General features: G+C 46.4%; 1 protein-coding gene across 1 annotated transcript in view; it reads left to right on the top strand.

Annotated features, from left to right (window-relative positions):
• LOC143925760 (protein mono-ADP-ribosyltransferase PARP14-like) overlaps nucleotides 1–18,774 on the top strand; it is a 50,407-nt gene extending 31,633 nt beyond the window's left edge. Inside the window, exons 9-14 of the mRNA XM_077450207.1 lie at nucleotides 1,446–1,598; nucleotides 3,625–3,846; nucleotides 4,046–4,711; nucleotides 8,957–9,093; nucleotides 13,232–13,403; nucleotides 17,448–18,774. Coding sequence (XP_077306333.1) covers nucleotides 1,446–1,598; nucleotides 3,625–3,846; nucleotides 4,046–4,711; nucleotides 8,957–9,093; nucleotides 13,232–13,403; nucleotides 17,448–17,740 — 1,643 coding nt within the window. The 3' untranslated portion in view covers nucleotides 17,741–18,774. The remainder of the gene's footprint in view (nucleotides 1–1,445; nucleotides 1,599–3,624; nucleotides 3,847–4,045; nucleotides 4,712–8,956; nucleotides 9,094–13,231; nucleotides 13,404–17,447) is intronic.
• The last annotated feature ends 4,361 nt before the right edge of the window (nucleotides 18,775–23,135 follow it).

The raw sequence follows: 23,135 nt of genomic DNA on the forward strand, positions 1-23,135 counted from the left end.
TATAGATGGAGATCCGACTTGGAGGCGACCTCCATTGAAATCAATGGGTACCATTCGCCTACAAGTCGGATTGAAGTAGTACAGGAACCTTTTTCGGAGCGACTTCAGTAGTGTGCATTCTCCGGGTTTGGTAATCCCAGATCAGGGTCAGGAGCTTGGAGGTTTAAAAGAGTCTTGGGTGGAATGGAGCCTTCAATCCTGTGTCCGGGTCTTCCTTGTTTGTAGTGTCCATATGGAATGAGGATGGGTTCCTGGAATCGGTACCACTAGCATCTGTAGTAAAGGGAATGGATACATCTGCTGAGCGGTGGCTTTCTCTGAGATCCCTCTCTGCAATGTATCCTGAGCTCCGCTACCCTTCCTAGGCACCCAGGATGGCCAAGGTGGGTGTCTGCAGGGAGAGCGAAGGGCACTAAGTTAACATCCATTTGGTGATCATCTTTGTTCTGAATAAAACCGTAAAGCAACAAGTTTCTTGTCATCTTCTATGTCAAAGCTCTCATTCCCTAACTGCTTTTCCCAGGTAAGAAGCTGATCAAGCGCATTATATGCTTGATCAGCTTCATTGGGGTCCAGAGGTGACATTTGGGGTCTATTAGCCTATCCTTTAAGAGAACTGGTCATGTATGTAGCGCCAGGAGGACCTGCTGTTTCTTGGTATACCGCCCCCGTGCCCACGATCCTGCAAATAGCACTGACATGCCTGGCTGGGTGGGAAATATTTATTGTAAATGCATATGTAGTACCCTGATGGCCAAAGACATATGCACAACAGTAATGACACAGAAAATACTTAAACAATAGCAAGCAATATAATACAAATAAGAAATATACAGTGAAAACAAACAATTTCAGCCATCTGTAATATACCCTTTCTTCTGCTGGCCAGCTTGTTGGGGCCCAATTCTTATGTTGGAGCACTCAGTATAGTCTCCCTTTAAAGTGGAAGTAAACCCTTCTATCGTTTTCATTCAAGGAAGCCGCCATCTTGGCCTCTAATAATTCTTCAACTGCCATAATCCTGCACATGTGATCAGTTTTGACACCAGCCATTGGATGGTTTGAAAGTTTGGTTGAGAGCACAACCAATGTGAACGTTAGCATTTCCGGCATGCCGGGAATGTAAGTGTTTTTTTTCAACTGGGTTTACTCCCGCTTTAAGTGCTGATAAAGGCACTGGCTCTGCCATACTTGCAGGCAACATTGTTCTTCTTTTGTCAAAGCATAAGACGGCAGTTTTTTTTTGCTATTTTGCTAAACCTTTCTGTAGTGGTAATGCTTGGACCTTAGAAGGACCTTAGAAGGACCTTAGAAGGAGAGGGTAGACACTCCTGAAGGTTGTCCTGAAAATGTACCTGTTAGCGCAAATAAATATGTATCACAGACAAAACTCAACTGTATATCTACCTCAACACTGATTCTGTCATACATTTCCTCCCGCACAGAAACCAAGAAATTTCCCAACATCGGAGGAACTTCATTGAAGAAGATCCTCATGGACGACACGTCAGATGATCTGAAACAAAGAGTGAGAAACGTTCTCCAAGACTGCGAGAGGCAGAAAAATACATCCGTTGTGTTGTCTGCCATGGAATCAGGTTTGTAACGTAATACAGAGGTCAGGGAGGGTTTCTGTATAAGACACACATACAATCCACAGACAGAATAGGAGGTTTAATGTGGAAATCCCTGGATTGTTTGTGCTCCTTCACACAAATCGATGATTTTCATTACAGTGGCCCGATCTGCCATCATAAGAACACACAACACTCATAGACGCAGATAACCAACTACAAGAGCGCCTATTCTCAGCCAGGGTTTGGTGGAGTTCCTCCAGAAGATGTTAGGGGTTCCTTGAGCTGTGGCTGATTGACCTCCCATCTGATAGTGCCTGCATAGTCCGGGTCAGTTCTACTTGGAAGACCCAGCAACAATGCGCTAATGATGTTTTTTTAGCAGTCTCTAATGCCGCGTACACACGACCGGTTTTCCCCTGTCGGAATAAACTCTGAAGGTTTTTCCGATGGAGTTCCGCTGAAACTGTCTTGCCTACACACAATCACACCAAAGTCCGACCGTCTAGAACGCGGTGACGTACGACGGGACTAGAAAAAGGAAGTGCAATAGCCAGTAGCCAATAACTGCCATAGGTATTAGTTCCGTCGAAAATATTTAGAACATGTTCTATTTCTAGGTCCATCAGAATTTTTGGAAAAGAAGTCAGATGAGGCCCACACACGATCGGAACATACGATGAAAAGATTCCGTCTGACTCTTTCTGTCGGACATTCCGCTCGTGTGTACGCGGCATCAGGGTACAACTCTAATCATCACTGTGGGGGGGGGGGGGGCATTTTTCCCACTGACCACCAATGTAAGGAGCTCTGTACTGTGGAGGTGGGGTGGGGGAGGAGCTTTGTAGTGGTGTTTGTTCCAGTTCAGGGACATTTTTTTCCTTTCTTGACACCACTAACCTGGGAACATGTTTTATTTTTAATTACAACCAGTGGAGGCTCAATATTTTTGGGGGGGGGGGGGTAAACCAACGCCACCCAACCTCAACCCCCCCCCCACACAGGAGATGGACGGAGAGGAAGGCGGTTATCAAATGTAGCTGCGGGTGAGCCGTCCCTAGAGAGGACCACTCCTCTGGCTGAGCTGCTCCCTGACTCTCGCCCTGATGGCTTCAGGCTTCCAAGGTGAGGAGACCTTGCTCCGGGGCAGCTGCTTCTCCTCCCGGCCAAGCAAGAAATGGGTCCTGAGACCTGATTGGCCAGGAGTCCTAAGCGCCCGTACACACGGTCGGAGAATCTGTCGGAATGTGTCCTATCGGACCGTGTCATCAGATAATCCGACTGTGTGTGGTCTGCATCGGACTGATTCAGTCGGAATATCCGTCTGACCCAATTTTCCAACATGTTGGAAATATTTTCCGACCAACTGGTTCGATCGGACATATTCCGATCATGTGTAGAGAATTTTGATCGGACCAAGTGCCACGCATGCTCAGATCAAATTCCTACATCAAAGCTATTGGCTACTAGCCTGAACGTAGTCCCATCGTAACGAAATTACGTCATCACGTTCTAAAAGATCGGATTTTTCGCCAACTTTGTCCGACCCGTGTGTATGCAACAGTTTTGGACAAAATCCGACAGGCAAAATCCGACGGGCAAAATCCGACGGATTTGGTTGTGGAAATCTCCGACCGTGTGTACAAGGGCTAAGACTGCCTGGTCAATCGGGTCTCAGGACATGCTTCCTGATTGGCCCGGAGGAGTCGCCACTGGTTACAACATTGACTTTTTTTTCTTCTAGTGGCACTGGCAACCCAGGAACATTTTTTTTCCCCCCCTTCACCACTGTATTTGCGCACCGATCTTTAACTTTTCAGTTTGCTACAGTGTACCACAAACAATGGTATCACTTCATTGTATACCACAAACTATAGAAACATAGGCTATTGGCCTCATCCCTCATTTCAGATCTACCCCTTAGATTTAGAGCGACTGCACTTCCAAGTGCAATTGCAGTGCAAAGTGGATTTGCCTTTTGTAAATAACCCCAATAGAGTCTATATGTATAATTAATGATTACGTAGTAACTTCCACTTACCATTGGCAGGTTTGGGAACGGTATCCTCCAATGTGGTGGCCGAAGCCGTACTGGATGCAGTGATGGAATTTGTCACCCATGACTCACCCAGATCAGTTCTAATGGTGAAACTGATCACTCCGCTTCAGCAAATCGTAGATGATTTCCTCGACGCCATGAAGGTGAAGGACGGATCTGCTGCAGCAAAACAATCCTCCTGGCTGCCCTCAAGACTCACCAAGTTTACGAAATGTGAGTGCTGATACCTTTATACCGATCGTGTTTGGCCTCTGTTAGTTGGCTGTTTTTGGAGCAGCCTACAATAGGTTGAATCTCATTGGCTAATACCGCATAAAATTCATTAAATGAAGCTGCTTATTTCTGATTGGATGATATGGTCTACAGTGACCCTGTCATTAGGTCCTTCTTCTCTACATCAACCTGGTGTGACTCTTCCTACTGAGTCCCGTTACATACATTTGTTTTTTTGTCTCCCAAACAGCCCTTGTGAGTCTTGTGACGTGGAATAATAATGTAGAAGAAGATGAAGAGGATTCCAAGGTTTTTGAATTACGAGAAAACATTGAGCCGGCTATTATCCAGCTGTGTGCGGAAAGTCAGGACGCCGTGGATAAGACCAAAGTCTGGCTCCGTGGTATGATAATGAAGGAGCAGTACGAGAACATCATCACAGAGGACTGGATCCAGGACTTTGATGACAAGGACCACGAGGCTTTGGGCCAACTTCAGAAGACCTACCAAGTTACTCTTACTTTTGACTCCTCAAGTTCCACCATCAAAGTACTGGGCCTGTCCAGGGATGTTCTGGAAATCAGTAATAAAATCCAAGAGATGATCAAGAGTGTGCGAGATAAGCGGACGAGAGAGCGGGAGGCGGATCTGTGCAGTAATCTGGTGGAATGGGGATACCTCAACGGAGGCAACTTTATTCCATTTGACAAAATGACGAACATGGAGCTGGAGAAGGCCAAGAACGAGGACAGACAAAGTATACCTATCGAAATTGGTGGGGCAAAATACACAGTGATTATAGAACTGAAAAGTGCAAGAGATCCCAGAGGGAACACCGTGAAGATTCAACGAAATTCTAAACACGGTAATTCTATTATCCTTTTTAAAGTGAACCTGTAGACAGAAAAGGGGAGCTGCCATTGATGACTTTTTATGAAGTTGTCCTTTATTGTCCCCCAATCTTTCCGCTACCCATAGAGGTAAACCCCTCCTTCAGCCTCCTCCAGAGATCTTTGTGATGCTCCCCACAGTATTTATGCGGCAAAAAGTCTTAACTTATGTGCAATGTTCCTATTATAAATAATTGAAACGCGTAAAGTGTATATTACACCAGTAAATTCTATGCTGCAAAATGTATCAAATACAAATCCATAAATAAATAAATGAATTTCTGTGAAAGAAATTCTAATGATGAATAGATGATAATTAAACCATAAAAAACTAAATTAATTAGATAGCTTAAAAAAAAAATAACCCAGTGAATAAGTGATAATTTACACCATACACTCAATCCCTCCTCAAGGAGTAATGCAAAACATATAAAGTTTTATACAATATTGCAAAAGTCTTCAAAGAGTCTTCAAAACACGCTTCGCTTTAACAGACAATACTGATCAGTGTTTTCTCAAAACGCCATTCCTTCACCGCACCACTGTTAAATTGAACCCCATGATTAAGTCAAGTGAATGACGAAACATGTCGGGGCGTGGCTACTAGGCGTTTGAGAGTGAGAAGAAACATCAGATATCTCACGTCTATCCTTACCAAGGTGCTGGCGAGGCCAAGGAGCGGTGAGAGACTTGATGAGTGTGTCCCGCATGCCCTGGGTCCGCTGAGATCACCAATGCTTCTGCAATCAGCTGTGTTAACCACTTCCCGACCGGCACACGCCGATGTACATTGGCAGAATGTCACGGGCAGGCATATTGGCGTACAGGTACGTCCATTTTTAAATGGTGCCCTGCAATCGCGTGCGTGCCGCTGGCGGCGCACTCGCGTGTGCTGGTTGGGACCCCCGTGAGTCCGGTCGCGGGTCCCGCGGACTCGATCGCCGCGGGGATACCCGCGATCGTCTCACCGGGAGGCTGAACGAGGAGATGCCGTTGTAAACAGCATCTCCCCGTTCTGCCTAGCAACTAGTCACGCTGATCTCTGCTCCATGTGATTGGAGCAGAGATCAGTGTTCACTAAATGAAAACCCAGCCCCCACCAGTTAGTAACACACCCCTAGGAGACGCTTAACCCCTACACTGCCACCCACTGGATAACCCCTTCACTGCCAGTGTCATTTACACAGGAATCAGTGCATTTGTATAGCACTGATTGCTGTATAAATGACAATGGTCCCAAAAATGTGTCAAAAATGTCCGATGTGTCAGCCATAATGTCGCAGTCACAATAAAAATCGCTGATCGCCGCCATTACTAGTAAAAAAAAAAAATTATTAATAAAAATGCCATAAAACTATCCCCTAAATACACAGGTGATAGGGCAATAGTGAGTGTATTATTGATTTGTATGGTAAAAAGTCTTAGCAAGAGGCTGCATAGGTTCCCCTCTGGATGACTATGTTCTCTCCATGGGTACAGATCAGCCATTAGGATGAAGAGGGCCATGGCTCAATGTGGCAGCAGACATAGGGCATGGCCAGGACCTTTTTCAAGCAAAGGATTTTTTGGGTCGCCACACCATAAAGGTCTTAATACCAGGACTAAAGGTAAGTATGAAGTTCTCCTTTAAAGTCCATCCTCCAGGGCTGCCACCATAATCCTGGCTTTATTCTCTAGTGAGCAACTGATCTGAAACCAGTATGTTGTCAAACAAGTCTGAAAAGTCCTATTTTACATGCTTGTTCCAGGACAGAACCTCAGTAGGGAGTGGAGTCGGGGTTAGGATGAGGGCGCTGGGCACTTTACTCATATACCCAGTGATGGTGACCAAATTAGGAAGTATAGTTGAGTAAACAGGTCATGACGGGAATATTGGTGTCACCATTGCTAACACTGTTTGGTAGCGAGTTCTTTGGCTGTAAAGGTCGCCCTATGTCTTCACTTCTTAATAAGTCATGGACCAATAAAAATACACCCTGAAAAATGTGGGATGAGAATGACAGTCAGGGAACTGGGGTGCTTGTAAGCATGTTGGGAACTGCTTAATAAGTTAGAAACTGGCCCAGCCTGGGTTACGGAAAGGTTCATTTCGGTGCTTCCGGTGCGCAGGCTTTTCGGGTTTCAGCTGACCCATCTGTGGTATAAATTGGGGGAATGCTGAGACCCAGAGAGTCCTCGTGTGCTCCGGTGTGCTGGTGCTGTTCTCGCTACAAGGAGGAACTGTATCGTCTACCTTCTATACCAAGGTTCCTGGGGTGCCACCAACTATGGACTAACATCTGAAAGGTATGCCGGTGCCATGTATCAGTCAGTCAGGGTTATAGAATGAACCATGGCACTTTTGATCATGACTGCTCTACAGATTATCAGTAAGGACAGGTAAGCGTTTTCTCTGAAGTTATTCAAAAAGGGGTGCCTGATGGGGCCGACGTATCTAAAAGAACCGGGGCCTGTAAGAGCACTAGAGGGGTATGAAGTACTCTACACCACAGTGTCAAGTGAGCATACCAAGGAAGAATAAAGGCCGCTGCTAAGGGTAACCAAGTTTACACCAAGAGACACAAAGCAACCAGTTGAGGCGCGATACTTGGGTAAGGTGTGGTATACTGCAGTAGTGAGGGGGGTCGCCAATTCGGCTCCCTACCTGGCAGTCCATCTCCCATAGCAACCAGCATCAGAGAGGCCCTCAGCCTGACTACATGGTACAGAAGAGTTAATGCAGGGCACGTATGAGATCCAAGTTATGTGCCCAACGGAATCTGATTCTGTTACTGGGAGTGAGGGACATGCTTCTCCAAATACATCGCATAGAAGTCACTGAATGTATAGCTACGGGAGAGTACATTATAAAGGAACCCATCTTCATTATTACATGCAATGCTAGCTCATCTCTAAGTTGGGAGACTACCTTAATTTTAGACTGCCCACATGACCGCAGTTCCCGTCTGGTCCCAGGCATTCGTGAGCATGCCTTCGGGCAAAGTTACCCCTAGTGCATGGGTGTGGAAGGCCTCGGGCCATATGCTTAGAAAAAACTAGAACGTTTTAGACACTATATAGACAAACACCTGACCATCACACCTATAGCATCTTGTTGACCATGGACAAAAAGCATGGCCATTAATATGGACTTCCCCCAACCCCCCATACACACATCTTTGTGGGTAAAACAGCCTCCACTCTTATGGGAAGTCTTTCCATAAGATTTTGAAGGGTGTTTGTGGGCATTTTTGAGGTCATTTACTGATATTGGAAGAGAAGACCTGGATTTCAATTCATTACAAAGGTTGTACATAAGTTTGAGATGCAACTAATGCCGCGTACACACGATCAAATTGTCCGGCGTACTTAGTCCGCCGAAACGCATTTCACCGGACAATTCGATCGTGTGTGAGCTTCAGCGGACTTTTCCAGAGTAAAGTCCGGCGGACATAAAAAGTATTTTTGCACTCCAATCTTTCCTCTGGACTTGGGTTTCAGTGGACAATACGTTCGTCAGTGTGCTAGTCCGGCGGACTAAGAATGACGCATGCTCAGAAGCAAGTACGAAAAAGGAAGCTATTGGCTACTGGCTATTGAACTTCCTTTTTCTAGTCCCATTGTACGTGCTGTAAACGCCGGACTTTCTGTGTGTCCGTGTGTGGCCAAGTCCGTTTGGTAGAAAGTCCGCCGGACTATCCGCCAGATTGTTTGCCGGACTAAGTACGCCGGACAATTCGCTCGTGTGTACGCGGCATTAGATGTGTTTCATTGAATTCTCATTGAACTCAAATACAAAAGCAGTCCAGATGAAGGAGAATAGACAATGCCATGAACACAGCTCCAGTAGAGCCAAGTCATATGCAAACATTGCCTACCAGATCCTTCCCAAATGCTTCACCCACACACACACACATGGCTCAGAAGCCAAAAGGTTAACATCCATTTAGAGGGGCCTCTAAACATCCGTTCCTATTAACCCTTGACCAGAAAGAAAACTTAGATCCAAACCAGAAATATCCTGAGCCAGGCTGGTCCAATCTCCCAGGATGGTCATCTGACTTGCAGTGAATTGGACGCCAACTCCAGATTCGGCAAAGCCTTGCTGATTGCAATAAAGGAGAATTGGTGATGAGTCTGTGACGGGGGGAGAACACACCACATATATTGTATATTTCAGGTTTCTAATTACTGGTTTATTGGGAGTTCTGCTTTAATTTCAGTGATTATTTACATTGCAGAACAAAAGTCTATTCCATCATCCTGGAACGATATGAAGAACAGTAGTATAGAAGTTGTCCAGCTGGCGCCGAAATCCGAAGAGTACATTAAAGTCCAAACAGAGTTTGAAAAGTCATGTAAGATGAAGATCATCAAGGTAATTCAATACACTCTGCCATTTACATTATTTCCTATCATCACCCAAGCATTTATACAACCCCTCATCACCTGAGCATTCTCCCACCACCTGCCATTCACATACATCCCCACCACCTGAACATTCTCACACACCTCCCCATAAGGTGAACATTCTCACACACCTCCCCATAAGGTGAACATTCTCATACACCTCCCCATAAGGTGAACATTCTCATACACCTCCCCATAAGGTGAACATTCTCACACACCTCCCCATAAGGTGAACATTCTCATACACCTCCCCATAAGGTGAACATTCTCATACACCTCTAGCATCACCTGAGTTTTTTCACACATCCCAGCATCACCTGAACATACTCACACATTTCTGGCATTACCCGAGTGTCCCCACCTAGAAATTCCCCCATGTCACAGCTTCCAGACCCATGTATTAGACATTCCCTGCTTAAAAAGGTTCATTTTGATTTGATCAGCAATTTGTCCATTCATTCCTACCAAGAACCCACCAGTGGGTTGCAGATGATGATCTTAAATAGGTAGCACCCTCCTAGTTAGGCTGCTAGGTTTGGTTAGGCACATTTAATTGATTTGCTCTCCAGTAATCAGCAGTGCGTCATGTCATTGCTTTGGGCTGCTCTGGGTTCTACAGGATGCAAGTTTGACTGCTTCCCCCTGATTTCTGGAGATTTTCAGAACATAGTGGGTGGGAGAGCCTGAAGGGCAGCCTGAATATTTATGCAGCTCCAGCCAATCCCTGGGGGGTTAGCCCAGATAACAATTGGAGGATGCATAAAAGTCTGGAGCACCAGAGAGCGGGGTCTTTTCCAAGGAGGAGAGGTTCCCAGCCAAGAGGGCTGTCTGACCTTCTTGGCTGTCCTGCTGAGGTCCCAGCCTGTTCATCCAAATCTCAGCTGTGCTCAGCTGGGGTGGGGGGGGGGGGGTCACGATCCTGTTAGGGACTAAGGAATGGTGCCACTGGAGATCTGCCCTGGGAGCTTCACAGAGGAGTCCTGCCTGCTGGAGTCTGATCGAGACATTCCAACCTTTGGGGACACTGTGAGTACGGACTAAGGAAAAAGTAACTGTTGTTCTTGTTAACCCATGCTGCACCGAGTAGAAGACTTGCCTGGTCTAGGACATTGCTACCAGTGCTCCAGTGCTGTCCACTGTCCTTACATTTCCTGTTGGGGTTTTGGAGTACCCCACAGCTCCCTTAACTCCACCAAGTTAACTTTCAATAAACTTTGAAAAAAGCAACCCCCATACTGTTTTATTTTAGCCAGAGGAATGGAAGTTGTTGTTTGGTTGGCTGTTTCTACACCCTAGGGCACAAACCATTGGCCCTTGCGGGGGTAGCGCTACAATTATAAGACCCCCAATCCCCCTCCTTTTCCTTAAATTTGTCCACAGCTCATACCAAAATTATGTTAACAGCTTACTTTTTTTTAAAATATGGGGCTTTATTTGATCATTTGTTTTTTAAGAATTACCGGAACATATTTTTGTAGTAAGCAGAAAAAAAATTGCCAAGCAGTACTTTATGCCCCAGTGCTGCCCTATGTGCTCTCCATGTTCCAGTGCTGGTCCATCTTCAGACTGAATGACACCCAGGGGGTTATTTACTAAAGGAAAATCCACTGTACAGTACAGACCTCAGAACAGTGCGGTCGCGGACGTACACACGCAGCGGTGTGTGTCGCTCGGGCTCCTCCTCCTCACTGGATGTAAACAGAGAGGAGGAGGAGGCGGCTTCAGTCCAGTCCGCGCCACTGGGGACACAGTGAGGTGCAGGTCATCAGGGCAGCAGGCCGTGTTAGCGGTGCTACAATCCACGGGTGTCACCCCTCTCCCTGGTGACACCAGGGTTTGGCCCACACCTCCCGCCCCCACCTAACAACGCTACTGGTCCAAGTCTGGGGAAGAATTACTCTGGCTTGAGCTGTGTCTAGAATAAGACTAACAGGAGGTTGTCCAGAGAACCTACAATGGGGATAACCTAGGAGTGCATCAAGGTGAGCACAGGGATTTGGGGAACACAGGGTGTGGAAGATAGGCCCGAATGGCAGTGCCTCAAACTGCAAGTGCTGGGACCCACAGCAAAACGAAGGAACCACTGATGTGCTGAATAAAATGGGGATATGCAATCACACATCTCTGATGTCCACATGGAGCAGAAAGTCTCCCTGAGGCCGCGTACACACGCGGGGACTGTTCGCTCAACTTTGTCCGTCAAACAGTTTCAGCGGACAGTCCGCTCAAAATTAGCATGGACGGACTTGCCCACACACGACGAACGAACAGTCCGCTGAAACCGTGCGCGATGATGTGAACGGCACGTACGACGGGACTAGAAAACGACGTCCTATACACTGCAATGCAACCTTCGGCGTGTAAATTCTTTCTGAGCATGCGCGAGACTTAGTTTGACGAACAAGCCTACACACGAGGGGACTGTCCGCTCAAACCAAGTTTCAGCGGACAGTTTTTCGGAATTTCCGAAAAACTTTGTTCGTCAGACTGTCCGCTGAAACTGTCCGCTGAAAGCCCCACACACGAGCGGACTGTCCGCCGAAACACTGTTCAGCGGACAAAGTTGAGCGAACAGTCCCCGCGTTTGTACGCGGCCTGATGTAGAGAGGCTATGACAGACCATATGGAATTTCTGGGCCTGATTGAAGACATTTGGAACCTTGAGATCGAAGATGGGCCTCATGCCCCTTTTGGTTTGGGAACTTGTAGCAGGTTGGAGTAGAACCCTTTGTAGATCTGCTAATCTATGTGGTGACACAGACAGGTTTGAAGACATAAGCCAAGGAGGAGGCTGAGAACAGATTTCTAGCTCATAGCTTCTGGAAACGACCTTTCTTTACTAAGAATCCAAGATGCTGGTTGTCCAAAAGTCCTCAAAGGCTAACTGATCTCCCCAAATTTTGGAAAATAGGGGCGCCTTGCATTTTGAAGAAGACCTATTCGAGGGCTTGGAGACCTGGAAGTCCAGGATTTGAAGGTGAACTGAGTGTCAGGCTTAGACTTAGTAACTCTTGGCCTCTGAGGATGGATGAACCTTCCTGTACTCTCTCCCCCATGACATCCTCAATAAGGGTGTCCAGGGTAGCTCCGAAGAAAGGCTGTCAATCCAACAGCATGCAAAGCGGAGGCTTTTTGCTTGCCATTTTCCAGCCCAACACTTGAGCAAGAGTCCTCTTTGTGTTAACTGACAGAGGACTCATATGGGAAATGAGACAAGAGACAAGCCAACAAGAACTCCATAAAACTCCATTAAAAGTGGATCGCCTGGAACAGGTCCCTTCAGATAAGCCAAATTCGTTTAGCCAAACGGGTCATGGCCAGCCCATGGCACACTCAATCACAGTGGAGTGAGTGTTATCACCCTAGGACAGGAAGTGTGTACAGGATCACCAGGTGAAATTAAAAGGAAAAAAAAAAGTCTAAAAAACTAGAAAACGAATGCAGCCATCGCATCTAAGTATGGGGAAGCTCCAATATAATACATTTTATTTTAGAAACACTTTAAGATTCAGTGATTGTCTGTGTACAGCAAGTGTAAGCCCCTGTACACACGGTCGGAGATTTCCACAACCAAATCCATCGGATTTTGCCCGTCGGATTTTGCCTGTTGGATCTTGTCCGAAACTGTTGCATACACACGGTCGGACAAAGTTAGCGAAAAATCCGATCTTTCATAACGTGATGACGTAATTTTGTTACGATGGGACTACATTCAGGCTAGTAGCCAATAGCTTTGATGTAGGAATTTGATCTGAGCATGCGTGGCACTTGGTCCGATCAAAATTCTCTACACATGATCGGATTAGGTCCGACCGGCCCAGTTGGTCGGGAAATATTTCCAACATGTTGGAAAATTGGGTCGGACGGAGATTCGGCCAGAATCAGTCCGATGCAGACCACACACAGTCGGATTATCTGACGACACGGTCCGATAGGACACATTCCGACGGATTCTCCGACCGTGTGTGTACAAGGGCTAAGAATGGCTGCATAAAGTAACATGTCAGACCCATTGGTCCCATTACATAATGTGAACAGCACCCGGCGGGGGTATTCACAGAATATCCTCTATGAATGATGTGGCCGGTATATTTCTTTTTTCACAGATTGAGAGAATACAAAACAAACACCTCTGGTTGAACTACGAGATTAAGAAGAGCAGTATTGAGGATAAGAACAAGATGGAAGGCGAGAGATTGCTTTTCCATGGGACAGACGCCAAAGCGATCGACAATGTGAATAAGAACGGATTCAACAGGAGCTATGGCGGAAAGAACGGTAAACGATGCTACTTTATAGAGTCAATGAACTATTCAATGAACGTGAATTTGTGAGTGACGAATACAAAGTTGCCATTTGATTGCAGCATTTCACCCCTACAGACGAGTTGTCGGTTCGGTGTGAGTTTCAGCTGTTCAGGGAACTAAATTGGGTTTTCGGCTGATCCAAACCTCCGACTGCAGGAAGAAGTGAAACATTTCATAGCAGTCATATGACCGATGCTAAATGCAACTGCTTTGTGGCCTGCACAGAGAAGGGACAATCATAGATTTGAACCTTTACACAAGTCCCCTTAACCCAGCGTTTCTCAACCAGGGTGCCATGACACCCTGGGGTGAATTTCTTGGCTCTTTAGGGATGTGGTTTTGCGCTGCATCCCATATTCTTGCACAATGCCATGCGTTTCCATGGTGCAAATGGGTTGGCTGAGGACTTTGATGTGAAAGTAGGGGGTTGAGTGTAACGGAACTTGTCCCACACTCTGCTTGAGTGCTTCTGTCATATACCGCTTCCTCCAGTCTGATATTAGATATCATAGCCACATATTACAACCAAGAACTAGGCAGGACTCGTTTGGCTGCAAAGCTGGAACATGAACTGTTTATTTGAATAAAGGAACACAGAGATATACACTCAGAGGACAATCCCCCCTCCTTTGCATAATGACACAGCGTGGGGTAGACTTTACCTCCACCAGTAGCATGACATGGGTGTATTCAAACTTCTCTTCAGTAGACCGTCCTATGAGCAGGGAGAGCTGTTGGAGGAATTCCCCCCTCCCTCCTCACAGCTAATCCACATAGACATATAGATCCCATAATAGGTTGCTCCCAAGGCAGACACAAAGAATAGAACAATGGGATACAGCCACACCTCAAACAATCTAGTAAAGGGTCTACAACAGTATATGAGACAATATACAATATATAGTGTGATTGTACAGTGAGTCTGATTAGTGCAGATCAGACTGGGGTTCTCAGTTACCCAGTGCCCCTAATGAACACAGGTTGATTTATCGGGATTTATACTATTCGGAGCGCTTGATCTCTTCTCTTTATCTAGGATGCCCATGTGCATTGAGAGATGACTGGAGAGAATTGCTTAAAGAGAGATGGTCCCTCCCGGGTGCCAATCTAGTGGATGGAAGCCTGAAGCCCCGTGTAACAGAGACCACAACTATACCGTGCATTATATGACTTCTCTATAATTGGAGAGTCATATACACTATATTGCCTGCCAAAAGTATTGGGATGCCTGCCTTTACACGCACATGAACTTTAATGGCGCCCCAGTCTTAGTCCGTAGGGTTCAATATTGAGTTGGCTCCGTCCTTTGCAGCTATAACAGCTTCAACTCTTCTGAGAAGGCCGTTCACAAGGTTTAGGAGGGTGTCTATGGGAATGTTTGACCATTCTTCCAGAAGCACATTTGTGAGGTCAGACACTGATGTGGATGAGTAGGCCTGGCTCGCAGTCTCTGCTCTAATTCATTCCAAATGTGTTCTATTGGGTTGAGGTCAGGACTCTGTGCAGGCCAGTCAAGTTCCTCCACCCCAAACCCACTCATCCTTGTCTTTATGGACCTTGCTTTGTGCACTGGTCCAAATTATTTGGTGGAGGGGGGGTTATGGTGTGGGGCTGTTTTTCGGGGGTTGGGCTTGGCCCCTTAGTTCCAGTGAACAGAACTCTTAAGGTGTCAGCATACCAAGACAATTTGGACAATTTCATTCTCCTACCTTTGTGGGAACAGTTTGGGGACGGCCCCTTCTTGTTCCAACATGACTGCCCACTAGTGCACAAAGCAAGGTCCATAAAGACATGGATGAGCAAGTTTGGGGTGGAGGAACACTCCTAAATCTTGTGGACCGCCTTGTGAATGGGGGTCTCTGGTGTGAAAGAGGGGCTTCTGAGGCGACAAAGGGACCCAACTTTAGACTTGGGGGGCCTTAAGATTTTGCAGAAACTCTGCCCTAGCCCCACCCTGGAGTATCAATGAGAGTATGGAATAAGGACAGGCTCTGGGAAGCTGGTCTCTTTGCACCACGTTGCACCTGATTCAGAAAATGTACAGCATCGCCTCACTGCTTGAAGAGGAGACCAGAATGGTGAACTGCGATGAGGTAAGGATGAGCAACACAATCCCTCTGGAGCTCCTACTGGAGTACACACTGCATGGTGTAACAGACCAGGCACTGGAAGTAAATGTGGGGAAGTGAGGAATGCAAAGACCTGTACAGAGGAGAGACAAAGGAACCCAACAATGGATGGCCCAACATTGAGCTGGGGGACCAGAGTAGAAGAAACTAGTAGATGTCTCGCGTGGTGAGCAGCATGGGAGCAATAGAGCGGGAGGTGAGCGGGGTCTGGAGAGAGAGAGGACTGAGCGGCAGAGGATCAGCAGAATGGATGACTAGAGTAGAAGAAATGATCAGTTGTCACACGTGGTGAGCAGCATAGGAGCAATAGAGCGGGAGGTGAGCGGGGTCTGGAGGAAGAGAGGAGGGAGCGGCAGAGGATCAGCAGAGCTAGATGACTAGAGTAGAAGAAACGATCAGATTTCACACGTGGTGAGCAGCATGGGAGCAATAGAGCGGGAGGTGAGCGGGGACCGGAGCGAGAGAGGAGTGAGCGGCAGAGGATCAGCAGAGCTGGATGACTAGAGTAGAAGAAACGATTAGATGTCACACGGGGTGAGCAGCATGGGAGCAATAGAGCGGGAGGTGAGCGGGGCCCGGAGAGAGAGAGGAGTGAGCGGCAGAGGATCAGCAGAGCTGGATGACTAGAGTAGAAGAAACGATCAGATTTCACACGTGGTGAGCAGCATGGGAGCAATAGAGCGGGAGGTGAGCGGGGACCGGAGAGAGAGAGGAGTGAGCGGCAGAGGATCAGCAGAGCTGGATGACTAGAGTAGAAGAAACGATCAGATGTCACACTTGGTGAGCAGCATGGGAGCAATAGAGCGGGAGGTGAGCGGGGTCTGGAGAGAGAGAGGAGTGAGCGGCAGAGGATCAGCAGAGCTGGCTGACTAGAGTAGAAGAAACGATCAGATTTCACACGTGGTGAGCAGCATGGGAGCAATAGAGCGGGAGGTGAGCGGGGACCGGAGAGAGAGAGGACTGAGCGGCAGAGGATCAGCAGAGCTGGATGACTAGAGTAGAAGAAACGATCAGATTTCACACGTGGTGAGCAGCATGGGAGCAATAGAGCGGGAGGTGAGCGGGGCCCGGAGAGAGAGAGGAGTGAGCGGCAGAGGATCAGCAGAGCTGGATGACTAGAGTAGAAGAAACGATCAGATGTCACACTTGGTGAACAGCATGGGAGCAATAGAGCGGGAGGTGAGCGGGGTCTGGAGAGAGAGAGGACTGAGCGGCAGAGGATCAGCAGAGCTGGATGACTAGAGTAGAAGAAACGATCAGATGTCACATGTGGTGAGCAGCATGGGAGCAATAGAGCGGGAGGTGAGCGGGGTCTGGAGAGAGAGAGGACTGAGCGGCAGAGGATCAGCAGAGCTGGATGACTAGAGTAGAAGAAACGATCAGATGTCACATGTGGTGAGCAGCATGGGAGCAATAGAGCGGGAGGTGAGCGGGGACCGGAGAGAGAGAGGAGGATCAGCAAAGCAAAGGATCAGAAGAGCTGGGGGATACTACTGAGTGGGAGATGAGAAGTGCTGGAGATACTACTGAGCTAGGGATCTGTTGAACAAAGGTACTAATGATCTGGGGATCTGCTGGGAGGTGGTATACTGAATGGGGGTAATAATGAGCTGGGGGGTATTACTGAGTTTGAGGGTACTGAGCCCCTTAAAAACAAACAGAAAATCAACACACACACACACAGGGGGCATTTGTCCAGCTTCATTAAAGCTTCAAAAAGGTATCACAGAAGCATCAAAAACACATAAACAAGCATGTTGAAGCGGAAGGAGCTTTAATGTGTGTTTAAGTCGAGGGAAGTGTAAAGGATAGGTATAGGAAGCGAGGGAATTTCTGATGTTCACAGATAACACACTCACCAGATGTAACGATTATTTCTTTTACAGATGCAAGGATCGGAAAGGGAACGTACTTCGCTGTTGAAGCAATTTATTCCTCAGATGACAAATACTCCGTACCTGACCAATCCAGCGGCTACAAACACATGTACCTGGCCCGGGTCCTCACCGGCATCTTCTGCAAGGGAGATCCAGATATAATTGTCCCTCCATCCAAAGATAACGCAAACCCCACCGACCTGTATGACAGCGTGGCCGATGACACTGCGAATCCCACCGTGTTCGCCATATTCAATGATGTCCAGGCCTACCCCGAGTACCTCATCACCTTCACCAAGTGACCGGAGCAAAGCATAGCAAGTTACCCGTTTATAGAGAATGGGGTAAAGTGACGGGTTCTCTTGATAGGGAGTCCCCATTCCAAATCAATGATATTCACCCTTCCTGCATTCTCCCACAGCTCCATACATCTGCTGGAGGCCTCGGTACTTCCAGGAATGGGGGATCATCTGACCTTCCCCTTTACTCCCAGGATCCAGTGCCACCAGTGTGGGGGAGGGGCGCTCACTTTGAGAGCCCCATAAAAGTAGTTGGGCTCCTCTAGAGCCTCTCGGATCACCTTTTTTTTTTCCGCAAAGCCCTTTGCCTGGCTGTCAGGCTCTATTCACATTAGTGCGACTTTTTGGTGCGATTTTGAGCCGACTTTACATTCTACGGATCAAAGTTGCATCAAAAGTCGTACCAAAGTACTGCAGACACCTTTTCAAAGTCGCTGCGACTTCAAGCCGCACCAATTTGAACAGGTGCCATAGAAAAGAATGGGGAGCGACTCGTCATGCGACTTTGAATATAATATATGAACGCTGACAATTATTTTCTCTTACTTGTCTCCTTAATTTGTCTCTTTAGACTTATTAAATATAAACTTGAAAAGCATTTTATTCTCTCTCTGCCCCCGGAATGCTCTGCTCGGGCCTGAATGGCCAACTATTGAGCCCAACCACCGTAACATGGGGGAGGGGAGCAAGGCAATACATCTGTGCAAGCTCTGACCCCGAGCTTACACCGTGATCACACTCATTCCTATGGGGGCAAGCAGGGTGGCAGGGGAAGGTAGGGATCAGTAGGTGGGGGTCACCCTCCAAAGAGAACCTGTCACTTCACCCTGAATGGGCAAACAAAGCTCCTGTACATGGAAAATCATGAACCGCGCATGCACCACTCTGCCTTCAACAAGGACCAATCAACTGTTAGCAGAAGTCTAAAATGTTAGACCCCCCCCGGGAATATGTAGCACTGCCCGAGGCCTGCCATTGTATTCTGTATCCCCTATTGCACTTTGTATTAGGTTACAATAAAACTTTATTTAATCACACTGCATTGCCTGTTACGTGTCTGGTTGGGATTACCGAGATTATTAACGCCTCACCAATGATAGAGACCCCCCCCCGCCAGACTGACACCGGGGAGATTCTTCTTACCACTACTACTTTAATTTAAGGGGCTCTGTTTTACATACTCCTGACCCCTGCACTATATACATTCCGTTAACTGTGTTGTACAACGTACATTACATATTGTCAACTATGTAAGCTGTGTGGTACATTACATAATGCTGTCCCCTACACTATGTTATAGATTTTCCTGACATCTTGTACATTACATACTCCTGACTCCTCCACTTTAAAATGCATTATGTACATTCTCTTGAGATGCCTGAGCTGTGTAGGTGATGTTGTACCTTACATACTCCTGACTCCTCCGCTATGTTATATATTACATTCTCCTGCCCCCTACACAATATTGCACATTTCATATGCCTAACCCCTGCACTATACACTGTTGTACATTTCGTACACCAGATCCCCTCCGCTATGTTATACATTACATTCTCCTGACCACTTAACTGTGTAAGCGATGTTGTACATTTCATACTCCTGACCCTTCCACTATGTTATACATTGCATTCTCCTGAACCCTAAAGTGTGTAAGCAATGTGGTACATTACATAATACTGACCCCTGCACTATATATACACTATGTAAGCTGTGTGGTACATTACATAATGCCGACATCTGCATTTTATAGATTTGTCTGACCCCTGCACTGTGTAATCTATGTTGCACATGCGCAGCACATATCCATGATCCCTTCACTACATTGTACATTTCCTAATCCTGACTAGGGATGAGCTTCATGACACGAACATTGGCTGTTTGCACGTTCGGCGAATACCGAACATTATGGGCCGTTCGCTCCAAATTCGTGTGGCGCTCACGGCCCACAATGCACTGCGCCATCACAGTGCATTGCTGGCTCATGATTGGCCAAGCATGCACTGTGACCCCGTATGCTTGGCCAATCACAGCGCCGGCAGCGAGGAGAGCCATGATTGGCCACAGGCAGGATGCCTGTGGCCAATCATAGCTCAGGCTGTGTAGTACACGCCCCACACTATATAAGGCCTTGTGTAGTGTGTTGGTGTCTGTAGGAGTTAGTGGGTGTTCTCTGTGTACCTTCAACACAGTACACACCGATCGTTATCGGCCGATTTAGCGTTCTTGCTCTTCTGTAATTGAGCTTTTAGCAATCTGCAGGAGTTTGTGGGTGTTGTCTGCGTGCCCTGAGCGCAGTATACACCGCTATATCCACCTATATACAGTGCCTTGTGAAAGTATTCGGCCCCCTTGAACTTTTCAACCTTTTGCCACATTTCAGGCTTCAAACATAAAGATATAAAATTTTAATTTTTTGTGAAGAATCACCAACAAGTGGGACATAATTGTGAAGTGGAACGAAATCTATTGGATAATTTAAACTTTTTTTAGCAAATAAAAAACTGAAAAGTGGTGTGTGCAAAATTATTCGGCCCCTTTACTTTCAGTGCAGCAAACTCCCTCCAGAAGTTCAGCGAGGATCTCTGAATGATCCAATGTTGTCCTAAATGACTGATGGTGATAAATAGAATCCACCTGTGTGTAATCAAGTCTCTGTATAAATGCACCTGCTCTGTGATAGTCTCAGGGTTCTGTTGAAAGCGCAGAGAGCATCATGAAGACCAAGGAACACACCAGGCAGGTCCGTAATACTGTTGTGGAGAAGTTTAAAGCCGGATTTGGATACAAAAAGATTTCCCAAGCTTTAAACATCCCAAGGAGCACTGTGCAAGCGATCATTTTGAAATGGAAGGAGTATCAGACCACTGCAAATCTACCAAGACCTGGCCGTCCCTCTAAACTTTCAGCTCAGACAAGGAGAAGACTGATCAGAGATGCAGCCAAGAGGCCCATGATCACTCTGGATGAACTGCAGAGAACTACAGCTGAGGTGGGAGAGTCTGTCCATAGGACAACAATCAGTCGTACACTGCACAAATCTGCCCTTTATGGAAGAGTGGCAAGAAGAAAGCCATTTCTCAAAGATATCCATAAAAAGTCTCGTCTAAAGTTTGCCACAAGCCACCTGGAAGACACACCAAACATGTGGAAGAAGGTGCTCTGGTCACATGAAACCAAAATCAAACTTTTTGCCCACAATGCAAAACGATATGTTTGGCGTAAAAGCAACACAGCTCATCACCCTCAACACACCATCCCCACTGTCACACATGGTGGTGGCAGCATCATGGTTTGGGCCTGCTTTTCTTCAGCAGGGACAGGGAAGATGGTTAAAATTGAGGGGAAGATGGATGCAGCCAAATACAGGACCATTCTGGATGAAAACCTGTTGGAGTCTGCAAAAGACCTGAAACTGGGACGGAGATTTATCTTCCAACAAGACAATGATCCCAAACATACAGCAAAATCTACAAAGGAATGGTTCACAAATAAACGTATCCAGGTGTTAGAATGGCCAAGTCAAAGTCCAGACCTGAATCCAATCGAGAATCTGTGGAAAGAGCTGAAAACTGCTGTTCACAAACGCTCTCCATCCAACCTCACTGAGCTCCAGCTGTTTTGCAAGGAAGAATGGGCAAGAATTTCAGTCTCTCGATGTGCAAAACTGATAGAGACACCCCAAGCGACTTGCAGCTGTAATCGCAGCAAAAGGCGGCTCTACAAAGTATTAACGCAAGGGGGCCCAATCATTTTGCACGCCCCACTTTTCATTTTTTATTAGTTAAAAAAGTTTCAAAAATCCAATAGATTTCGTTCCACTTCACAATTGTGTCCCACTTGTTGGTGATTCTTCACAAAAAATAAAAATTTTATATCTTTATGTTTGAAGCCTGAAATGTGGCAAAAGGTTGAAAAGTTCAAGGGGGCCGAATACTTTCGCAAGGCACTGTAAAAGTATACCAAGAATGCAGCAATATATACTGCAGATTTATCTTTATTTCCATATATACCTAGGGTGGGATAGATGAGAATAACTGGAGATGTTCACTGAATATTCAATTGAGGGTTATGTGATGACCTCAAATTAGAGGTGTATCTGATGAATCAAACGCTCCTCTCCTGGAGCTTGTCTAAGGCTTGATTCACACTAACGCGTTTTTTGGTGCATTTTTTTGCAGAAATGTAGGGAAATTTTTTAACATGGGTTCCTATGGAACATGTTCACATCAATGCATTTTTGTGCATTCTCTGCGTTTTTGGAAAAGGTCGGGGACTTTTTTTTCATGCAAAATGCAGCGTTTTGCATGTAATAGAAGTCAATGGACCTGCATCAAAAACGCATGTACCGCGTTTTTAACCGCAATTTTGCCATGATTTGTGTTTTTTTTCCCATTGTATATAGCTGGTTGCTAAGCAACCACAGTGTAAAAGTAAAAAAAAAAAAATACGCAAAATGCGGCAAAAACGCGTGTCCAAAAACGCGACAAGCACCGCAAAAAACGCTCAAAAGCAACATGCATAGATGTGAATCGAGCCTAAAAAGGCCCTGATGGGAAAGCGAGAGGGTACAAAGTAGGTATACATTGGATGATAACGCCTCTATAATGAGGCATTAATATAAACCAACATGAATGGATGCCAGGGAAAGGGTTAACACTATGGGGCGATCAAGGGGTTAAGTGTGTCCGAGGGAGTGTCAGAAACCATGAAATCAGACTGAGACAGAAGTACAGTTAAATCACACTTGTTTAATAGTAAAACAAAAAAAGAACAAACCTAGTCAAAAACATAGCCAAAAGTTCAGTAACCGGAACGGATAGTCAGCCAAGCCAGAAGTCAGGGATCAATGTAGTGGAACAGCAAGCAGGATCTGGAGCCAGAAGGGATGTCAGCAAAGCCAGTCTTTAAACAGGAACGCAGGAGATAGTCTCTGTGACGTTGACCAAGGCGAAGGCAGAGATGATCTGGGCTGGGCGGCTTAAGTGGGCAGGACTGAGGAGCAGGATCATCAACAGGTGAGTAACTGTGGAAAGAGAAAGGAGCTGGCAATTAGAAAAAATTACAACTTCAAAAAAACTCGCCATGGCTCTTACTAAATACCTTGGACTGTCTACTTTCCAAAAAGGGGTGATTTGGGGGGTATTTGTACTGTCCTGGTGTTATAGGACCCCGAGAAATGAGATTGGACATCAGGGGTGCACTGGCAATAATACAGCCGAAGCTCAGAATTTTCAAGCAAAAAGTACTGATTGTTACATGTGAACAAAACAGAAAGAGCCGGGGGGAAGGGAGGGGTCAAGTGGTTAACAAGCTAATTTTATTACAAACTACCCATTAAAAGAAAAATACAAAAAAAAAACAGAAAAAAAATACATCAAAGATGACAACTACAGTATCA

The sequence above is a fragment of the Lithobates pipiens genome, unplaced genomic scaffold, assembly GCF_037356315.1.
Source record: "Lithobates pipiens isolate NorthernLeopardFrog02 unplaced genomic scaffold, aLitPip1_a1.2 Scaffold_22, whole genome shotgun sequence".
NCBI classification, from domain to species: domain Eukaryota; kingdom Metazoa; phylum Chordata; class Amphibia; order Anura; family Ranidae; genus Lithobates; species Lithobates pipiens.